Genomic DNA, 10,173 nt, shown 5'->3' with positions numbered 1-10,173 from the left:
AATCGTTGATATATTCTGGTGCAAGCCCGTGAATAGCTTTAAATGTAATTACTAGTATCTTAAATCTAATTCTAAATTGCATTGCATGCCACACCTTACACTCCAAAAGTGCTATTCTGGCACTTCGTTCACGACACATATGTTCTTCAGACGATACTTTCAGTCTACGCGTTCTCATAAACTTGTGCAATAACTTAACAAACGTGGCTGCAATCTCTCTTTCCTCAAACAAGACATGCGACGTATTCACGCTATACAACGCAATACAGTACAGTTCTTAAGCCTAGCCCAATTCCACAAACACATCTGTTCGTGTCCCTTTTGTTGTCACCTATAACTCTACCCTTAGTTCTTTCACATCTAACATTCAAAAAAAAAAAAAACAGAAAAACTTTCACATTTTGGCTTCTTCCCAACGATGTACCGAAATATTCACATTCCCACCCCTTTCACCCTTTCTGCTTTCAGACGTTCTAACAACCTCGATGACATAGTTGTCAAATCCCCGTTACCTACCAACCCACAAACTCCACAGAGAGTGACCTAAACAACCATCCAAGTGTTCTGCAAATACAAACAGCGAATTATTCAGAACCAATGGAATTAACTAAGAGAGGGTGATGTGAAGTTCAGAACCAATGATCGAGTCCAATCCAGTAAACGAATCATAAGTCAGAAGAGCACTAGAGTCGCTTAATACGAGGAAAGCAACAGGGTGTGACAATCTGCCAGCTAGGGTACTGAAATACGGAGCAGCAAAGCTCGCTCTACCATTGGCGAATCTTTACAACTCGTGCCAGTATTACCAATTGTCAATGGCTAAGCAACTGGAAAAAGGGTGAGTGGACGCCCGTCTTCAAGAAAAAAGATCCCCAGAATAGTGGAAACTATAGACCAATAACTGTCCTCCCAGTGGTCAGTAAAGTATTTGAGAAACTCCTTAGCGATCAGATCACAAAGCAATTTGACAGTCACTTACATCCCGGAATCACGGCCTATTGCTATCATAAACGCCACTGTTGCGGAACAACACTGATATCACTTATTGCAGCACGGAAATCAGCCCGGATAACCGACAAACTGTTAAGATCTTGTCCACCGATTTGAGCAAGGCTTTTGAATCTCTGCATCGTCTCCTTATGATCAGCAAACTAAGAGCGTATCGATTTCAAGATGAACTACTGGACCTAATTCGATAATAAAAGAAAGCTCGAAGTTATTCAAGAAACAGCATTACGCGCAGTTTTCCTGGATAAGAAATCAAGCTACCGAATCTGTTGAGCAAAAGTAACCTAATGACGCTACAGAATAGAAGGCTACAGTAGATATCGCCATCCTTATGTGTAAGGTGAAACATAGACTGCCCCACAAAAATATGTGAGCTATTTCATATGCACTGCTCACCCTACTTCAAACGTTGAACAAAGGTTTGAATCAAACAGCAAACTTAATACAAAAGCCGGAAGGGATGGGCAAAATTAAAGAAGATTAAAGTGCTCAACAGATACTTTTTTGTCACGAAGCTTTGATTTGTGTTGTGTAGAAGTAATGTCTGAGTTAACGTTAAGCTTTGCGTGGCGAGTTTAGGGACGGGTAAACTAGGCAAAGTGAACACAGCCCATTTAAGTATCAGGTTTTTTGGATAATCCTATTTATTATGCAGTAGTTAAATTATTCCTTTTATAGGGAATGGAAGGAATCAGAAACAATACACTCATTGATGGTAAATCATACATTGTTACATTGAAGTTATTTGGTGCCTTCCATTGGCTAACGGTGCAATAATCATGGTGCAAGTATCGATCTAAGGCACCGCCGCACGACATACGGATTATTTAGCAAAAGCGAACGTTGATAATAAGCGAGTAACATTAAATGACTCAAATATTATACTAAGTAAAGGTACATTTGTTAAGCAAATATCAAGACGAAGAAAGTTCTGAACCTCAATTCGTACACGGACCGGTACAGTAAAATTTAGCGTAGTGTTTTAACCAGTTCAGCCGGTTAAGCTCTTGCAAATTATAGTGTTGTATCATTTTTGTATCAATCCAGTTGTACTCTTCTGTTGGCATCGTTGCCGCGGTAGTCCTTCTCCTTTTCTGAAACACGTAACGCTTCAGAGCGATTTATTCGTTGTTCGCTAATTAACAACAGTCCTAACTGTCATCTCTCCCGTTGTCCATAACATACAGTGTTTTTTTTTTTAAGAAGCTAAGAATAGTGTGTATGTTCAGGCTTTAATAGCAACCGCAACATTCTAAAGTAGAACAAATCTCAAACAGGCTAAGTAGAATTGTGATGCCATTTTTGGCGATAAAGATGGACGCATCTTTGCCATATTTTAAGAACAGAACCAAGCGAAGACATAAGAAAACACCGTTTACAGCGAGAATCTGGATCGTTTTTCGCGATATTGATGTCCACTTGTGATATTTCCAATCGCCATCGTCTATCTTTACTTCCACCAGCTGCAGCGGCGAAAGAAGAAAGCTGAAGCAAACGATGCCAATGATGGCTTCTTCAAAGCTTCTTGGAATGTTGTGAAGGACCACATTTTCTCCCAAAATAACCTCCAACATTTCGACGCCATCAAAAAGATCTATCGCTATTTGCAAGGACAAAATCACTGTTAGCTCTCTGTAAGACATTGAGTCTGTGGCTGTGCTTAAGAGAAGCAGCAGAAGTAACGGAGATGCGCAAAGAGTCATCTTCAAAATATTTGGTCCAAAGAAGATCTGACTGTCGAGCTTGTTCTCGATTGGGTCGCTACCGCCAAAAATAGTTCCTATCAACGGTACTAATCCAATCCAGACATAAGCTAGCCAAACAGCGAATAACCACTGAAGATTTTCTTCGTTCCATAGAATAATCCAAAACCATACGACCAGAGCAGGAACAAAAAGGAGGACTAGTAAATAGAAAGCATTATTGCTTTTGTACTGTACTCAGCAGGATACGATGTGAGCGAGTACGTCTGGAGAGCATACAAAGCCAAAAAGGCAAATCTTCCTAAAAAAACCAAACAGGAGGCCATGAATACGATCGAAACCTTGTCCGTAAAGGGGAGTTTTGAATTACGTCTGCAAATCAGCCTCGTTCAGTAACACAACCTGCACGACCAGCACCGTGCAAGATGATGAGCGGTCTATGCTTACGCAAATACGTAACACCGATTTTGTTTCCGAGAAAAAGCTAGGGAAATCGCGCTTCTAGGAAATTGCGTCATTTCCGGAAATAACATCTCGTTTGAAGATTAATGAATGCAACTTACAAATTTAAAAGGATCGTCAATGATAACTTTATTGTAAGCTTCAAACCAGCGAAGTATTAAACCATGTCTAATTGTCCACCTAGTTGCCATGTGAACCTAAACGTGCTTTGCACCTTGTGTAAGTGCATCAATTTTTTAACCAATGATACACAGCCACTATTATTGCAGTTTCTTAAAATTGTTCCAGTTATCTGAGGGGTTTCACGGCTAAGGGGATCATAATTGGTATCATCCAGTGTTGTTTACGACTTTTATGCATTTACATTAGTAGTGACAGTAACAGCAAACGTTATGCATCGCTTGTTGGACCGCTATTGAAATTCGTCTTCAAAATCGATAATTTCTGAGCATGAAATGTCAGCGATGGATGAAACCATCTTCTGGGTCGACTTGCTTTTTCGGGATTCGATGCTTTGATAAACGGGTTCAACAAACGATCACATGGTACAAAATCCGTCATGCTGGAGGGCAAGCTCATTATTATTCCCCCACTGGGACATTAAAACAAAGAGACTTGAACCAGTCAAGCTTGTCTTGCCTTTGTTTTAATGTCCCAGTGGGGGAATAATAATGAGCTTGCCCTCCAGCATGGCGGATTTTGTACCATGTGATCTTTTATTGCAAAAGGCCTATTATTGAGTTGACGTCAATTTAGGGGAATTCCCGTTTTCGGCAAGCCCGTCACTGTGAACACTGGCATGTTTCTTGGAATCGTAACCTTAAGGTCGTCCGTCATCGGTTACAGAACCAAAGCTAAAGCGGTAAAAGCCGAAATTCATTTCAAGGACTATCTATCTTGCTCGATATGGCTCAAAAGAGAGACTTGTGATGCGTTGTTCTTGAGCGCCGCATCAGAGAAGGGGGCTTTCCCACGTGTTTATTGTGAAGAAAATTCTGTTATATTCACTTGGGGAAAACCCCAGATCAGGATGCATTTATTCCTACCTTCAAGTTATGTGGCGGCACCCCATTGGCTAATAATGCCATGATAAGTCGATTGGCCTTTATGTTTACCCCCAAAGTAATTTTGTTTTCAACGTTCCATCTACGTTCAGCAACGAAATTATGGCCTCGTTTTTCATTTGGGGAGGACGCTTCATATTTGCTGGACTTATCTTGGCCCAGTGCTTTCTGCTTGCCTCGTATCCAGCAACTTACAAGAACGATTTGAAATGGTATGCTACAAGTCTATCATACGGCCCTTCAGCCCTAACGTGGTTCTTTCTTATTCTGTTCAATAAGGCCAAACTTCGCAGGCTGTTTTATGTCTGGGGCTTATATGTAGTAGGTTTGGTTGTAAGCACTGGCATCGTGTTTGGAACTGCCGGAGACAGTCTTGACAAGTCCTTGGGCCCAAACATTTTGAAGATGGCGCTCTGCTTCACTCCGCTTCTTCTGTTGTTGCTATTGAACACTGCAAAGGATGTTAAAGACTACAAGGAGGTTGTTTCCATGTTATGCTTCCAGATGGTAGTAGATCTCTTTGATGCTGTTGAAATGTTAGACATTGTGTTGGATGAGAAAGAACACAACTATGGCATCCCGAAAGAATTTGGTGTGGTGATGATCGTTGTTGCGTGTATCAGTTTTCTGCTGTCGCCCTGGCAAATGGCCGAAAACGATCTTGAAAGCGGGAAGCTAAGGCGACGTACAGCAATGTGGCGTTATATCGTTGAAATGGCTTTTGAAAATTTAGTATTTCTTGTTGTTCGTTTGGTAATCGTCTTCAAATACAAGAAGGATGAATCCATTTTCATCGCAAAGAATGGCATCGCCATCATTTTAGGAATAATGGGAGTCGTAAACCTCAGAGAGTAGTGCACGAAGGACATGGTTAAGTTTTTCTTCTTTTACTAATGTACTATTCTAAAACAACTGTACATACGTTTCTTTGAGAAAGGTTTTAAACCGGATGTTTCTTAGTTGGTAGTTTGTTGAGTTCACCGTCAATTTCCTCGGCTGATCCTCATGCACATGGCTCAAAACCGCGTCTGAAACATCTGTCCTACACAGTGAACTGATGAGACAGGGTTGCATGTCATGATATAAAGAAAATACAAGAAATTAAATGCTATAAATAAGACATTAAACACGTCTCCAAGTATACAAACTGCTGAATCAGTGATTATGTTAATTTATAATAATTAGGTGAAAGCGCGGCGTTCAACGGACGGTATGGACTTTCTAACGATCGTTCGTTGAAGCCTTGCCTTCAATCAAAGAAGAGGGACACTTTTTTATTTTCAAGTTGAAGTTTATTAAAGATTTAAAAACATATACAAAGTAAAATATATACTGCTCGCAGTTAGCTACAGCTATTCGAGGAGAGCAGTGGTTGTAACGCAAAGATAAATCGCAACAAATGAAAAAGTATATTACTTTGAATGACGCTCATAATTATATGCAAAGTTGAAATGCATTTAATAATGGTATTTGATGGCTAGTTGAGCAGTCTGGCATATTGTAAATATGGACTGGATTTGTAAAACATGGATTTGAAAAACATAGATTGTTGCTACCAATTCATACACTGAAAATTATTCGTGTTTATTTTCTTTTTTGCGACGTTCTGCACGCTTTTTCGCGTGTTCACTGGATCACATTATTCACTTTTTTTACGTATTTGAGTTAACGGAAAAAGCTTGGTCCACATATGGGCAGCTACTATAACAAATCTGGAAAACGTTTCTATTCCTGCTATGAAGAATTTAAGCATTTCAAGGACATAGCGCTTAGATAGACTCCACTGTTTTATTCATCTTTAAAGTAAACTTTGAACATAATGTCAACAAAGCAGAACCTATCCTTTTGCGAACATGATCCAAAAACGAAACTATCTGGTCATTTCCTAACCTGTCTCGAGAAAAGTTTACAGCTGTATAAGTAATGAAGCCTAATGCTTTATTTCTCGATAACACATGCTAAATTAACATTTACGTCAACCCTGAGGTTGAAGTGTTTAAAAAATCGAATGTCACCAGTCATAAGAAAGCGTTATGTCTCCTAATTTAACAACTTGTAAGAGGAAATTGATTTACTCGGATCACGAGAAAAGATATTTCAATCTTATATAGCTTTATATTAGAAAGAAAACCGACCAAACACTAACAACAATAACACCACTAGCAAATGTGATTCTCGAAGCGTTGCTTTGAAGCAGGGGATTCACCTTTTAACTTCTTGATGCAAACATGACGCTGCACTTCTCGAATTTTAAAATCCACCAAATAAACGGACCCAAATGTCCCGCTTTTAATCTCTTCTTTAATTTTTACTGAACTTTATGGCAACTATGGAAACTCAAATGCACGTCGTCTTTTTTTAAGTCAGAGATGGAAGCTTAAAAGAAGCCGCCATCTCTTTCCTCGCACAATCACCTATCTTCTCCCGCACAAAATTAAGATATGCAAAATTATTTTCGTCAAATGTCTACCTACAGTTCATTTTTAAAATTCCGGTCTTTTGGCAGCCTGGTCGTTTGTTTGTCACGTACACTTTTGTTTGTTCCACGTTTGCCACAGTAAAATTACCGATTCCCGTAAAACGTTGGAAATCGGTCGACTGGACCAGCTCCTGTGTATTAACATGTTTATCATTTAAGAAATAAACAAGAGGCCTTTAGTAGCCTATACTCATGCGCTGCAAGGTTATTTGTACTTTTGTTGACAGTTTAATAATAATAATAATAATAATAATAATAATAATAATAATGATGATGAACTATCGGGCCCCGATAGAATTGCAAACTACTGGTGGAAAAGGGCTGTCACTTTACATGAAGGGACTGCGGCTAGCTTCAAGACCATCTTAACGGGCGAAGTCGGATATCCCAGCTGGTTCACAGGAGGGAGAACCAATCTGATCCCTAAGCCGGGCGAGCTCTCCAGTCAGAACCAGAGGCCTATAACCTGTTTGAACACGCAGTATAAGTGGTTTACCACCTGCTTATTGTCACCAATGGACGAACATCTGGAGACACACAACCTGTTAGAAGAAGAGCAAAGGGGAGCCAGGACCAAGTGCAGTGGGACCTTGGACAACTTAATGATTGACAGAATGGTTTGTCGAGATAGTCGAAATGGAAGCAGGAACCTAAGCATGGCTTGGATCGACGTGCGAAAGGCGTTCGATTCTGTAAGCCATGCTTGGTTGCAAGAAATGTTGACGATGCACAAATTCCCCTTATGGATGTGCAGAACAGTAGCGAGACTGTGTGAAAGCTGGAATACGAAGATCACGGCCAGAACAAAGGAAGGGTATGAAACCTCTGACGTCATAAGGTTCAACAAAGGCCTTCCACAGGGCGACGCTTTATGTCCGAGGTTGTTCACTTTATGCCTTAACCCAATATCTTGGAAGTTGAAAGCATCGGAAGGATACAAGCTGTCAAGACCACTGAGTGGCAAGATTACGCACTTGCTATACATAGATGATATGAAGATATATGCAGCGTCGAAGGATAAACTTGAGAGAGTAATGAAGACAGTTAAAGAAGCCATGGCAGATGTCGGTTTGGAGTGGAACGAGAAGAAGTGTTCTACAGCTCATGTAAGGAGAGGTTCATTGGACAGCAGTTTGGGAGGCACTGCCATCGGAGAAAGGCAGGTCGTACAAAATCTGAAGAAGGGAGAAACTTACAAGTTTTTGGGTGTTTTAGAAAATTCTAAGCAAGAGGACAGCTCTGTTCTGTGCGGAGCTTCAAAGGTTTGCTTGCAGAGACTGTCAATTATATGGTCGAGCCCCCTATCGGACTTCCACAAAGTCTTAGCATCTAATCAATACGCACTACCAGTTGTCACCTACCCTATGTGGACACTAACATGGCCGCTCGCAGATCTACAACAACTCGATCGCGAAGCTCGCAAGATCATCAAAGAGAATGGAGGCTACCATCCACTCGGTTCAACCGAATTGCTATACCTACCAAGGAAGTGTGGAGGCCGGGGACTGAAGTCATTTGAGAGCCTGTATAAGCAGACCAAAGTCAAGACCACAATGAAGCTGTACGCAAACGAAGATCGAACGATGAGTTTAGTGCGCGAGTTTGAAGAGAAGTGCGAACGAGCAGGAAGAAGATCACTCGTAAAGGATGCCAAGAAATTTGCTTTGGAAATGGACATTACTCTGGACCTTGCATACCCAGATCCCAAAGCGTTGCAAACTGACTCAGGTGAGGAATCACATGTTAAAGGAGTAGGGAGAACATTACGAGCGAGAGAAGAAGAGAGAAGCATGAGGGAAGTAAGAGAGCAGAGGTGGCAAGGAAAGCTGTTCGGAGAAAGATGGGATGATAACAAAGTTATTGACTGCTTCACTTGGCTTAGTAAGTGGAAGTCTGCACCTGTGCATACTGTTGCTGGAATCTATGAGTTATACCAGCAATTACTCCCCACTAAGCTGTACCACCAGAGCAAGACGAAGACGCTGACCACCTCGGATACCACGTGTCGTATGTGTGGAAAAGGGCCTGAATCTATGGCCCACGTGATTAGCGGATGTGGTACCTTGGCACAGACTAAGTACATGCAGAGACACAATGCAGCCTTGAAAATCCTTTTCCTCGAGTTCCTGAAAAACTTAGATCTTATCCAGTGTATCCCCCCTTGGTACTCTCCAGTCTCACCTAAACCCGAGTACAAGAATGACCGAGCGTGCGCGTACTGGGATGTCCCAGTATTTGCTGAAATACGGAAGTCAGGGCTAACAGAATTGATGCGAGAATTGTGGACAGAAAGGAGAAGAAGGTGATCCTTATTGAGATGAGCTGCCCTTGGGTTTCCAACAGAGAACAGAAGGAACAGGAGAAAACTGACAAGTATGCGCCGTTGAGATGGGAGATGCGCCAACAGTTCCCCGGCCACACTATCACACAGTTTAATGTGATAGTTGATGTACTAGGAGGCTACTCTATGGAGACGGCGGAGAAAGTTAGGAAGTTTTTAGGTTTGGATAGAGGGAACCAGGTTTTGTTTAATATGCAGAAGGCAGTTTTATCGTACACCCTAAACATAGCAAGGTCATTCAAGGTTTCGACGAGTTATTAAGGAATATAAACTCTTGTTCCTTTCTCAAATGTTGGTTCGTTAGTTATTACCAATTGGTTTGTAAATAGGTTTAACAGTAGGGATTGTTACACAATAGTGCCTTTTCCTACTTATATTTGTAAGCATACTTACGTACTACATACTGCATAACAATAATAATAATAATACTACTACTAATAATAATAATAACTTTATTGTACACCACAAGAAAAGGTATATGGGTGCTACAAGAATCTATTCGAGAGAAATTGCTCTTTATCCTGTGAGTTCATTGACCTTTACTTTTCATCTTTATTTGAAAGAGTCTGCCGGTTTTTTTCGATGGGTCCATAGACCTGTACTTTTCAAAACAATTTGAAGGAAGTTCCTATTTTTTCTCTGGGTCCATTGAAATGTAAATTTCTCTCCTCTTTCTTCCAGTTTGCTGCAATTTCTGAAGTAGATTTATGCTTTCTTATTATTTGTTTCCTTTTTATATTTGATAATTCACATAAACATCTAAGAAATGCAACCTTATAGTTTGTTTCAAAACAATTAAATTTACTTTGAATAATAGAACAAAAGAGATCAATAACAGAATCTACCTACATTTGAGAATACTTTTGCTACATTTTTTGGTTCAGAACCATTGTATACAAAAATGTGGTAACTCATCTTTTGCTTTGCATACCACTGGAAAACACAACTAATGTAGTAGCTAGAAATTCACTTCAAAAAGCCTGTGCTGCTTTTCTTATTATCCGAAATGGTAGTTTTAAGCTGTTTTTTACTGTGAACCACATTATAAGATAAATTTCCCTGACATCTTGCTCTATGAATAACTTTTGCATGGCCAGCGGTCTACGTCTAATGTCT

General features: G+C 40.4%; 1 protein-coding gene and 1 pseudogene across 1 annotated transcript; one reads left to right on the top strand and one right to left on the bottom strand.

The window, feature by feature from the left end:
- Positions 1–1,411: 1,411 nt before the first annotated feature.
- Positions 1,412–3,094, bottom strand: LOC138055225 (uncharacterized; annotated as a pseudogene).
- Positions 3,095–4,043: 949 nt separating this feature from the next.
- Positions 4,044–5,811, top strand: LOC138055224 (uncharacterized). The gene has a single exon (XM_068901197.1). The coding sequence runs from the start codon at positions 4,340–4,342 to the stop codon at positions 5,090–5,092; it is 753 nt and encodes a 250-aa protein (XP_068757298.1). The 5' UTR covers positions 4,044–4,339; the 3' UTR covers positions 5,093–5,811.
- The last annotated feature ends 4,362 nt before the right edge of the window (positions 5,812–10,173 follow it).

Source organism: Montipora capricornis, chromosome 7, assembly GCF_036669925.1.
Source record: "Montipora capricornis isolate CH-2021 chromosome 7, ASM3666992v2, whole genome shotgun sequence".
NCBI lineage: Eukaryota > Metazoa > Cnidaria > Anthozoa > Scleractinia > Acroporidae > Montipora > Montipora capricornis.
Note: the sequence above shows the minus strand (reverse complement) of the source record. Positions and strands in the feature narration are given on the sequence as shown.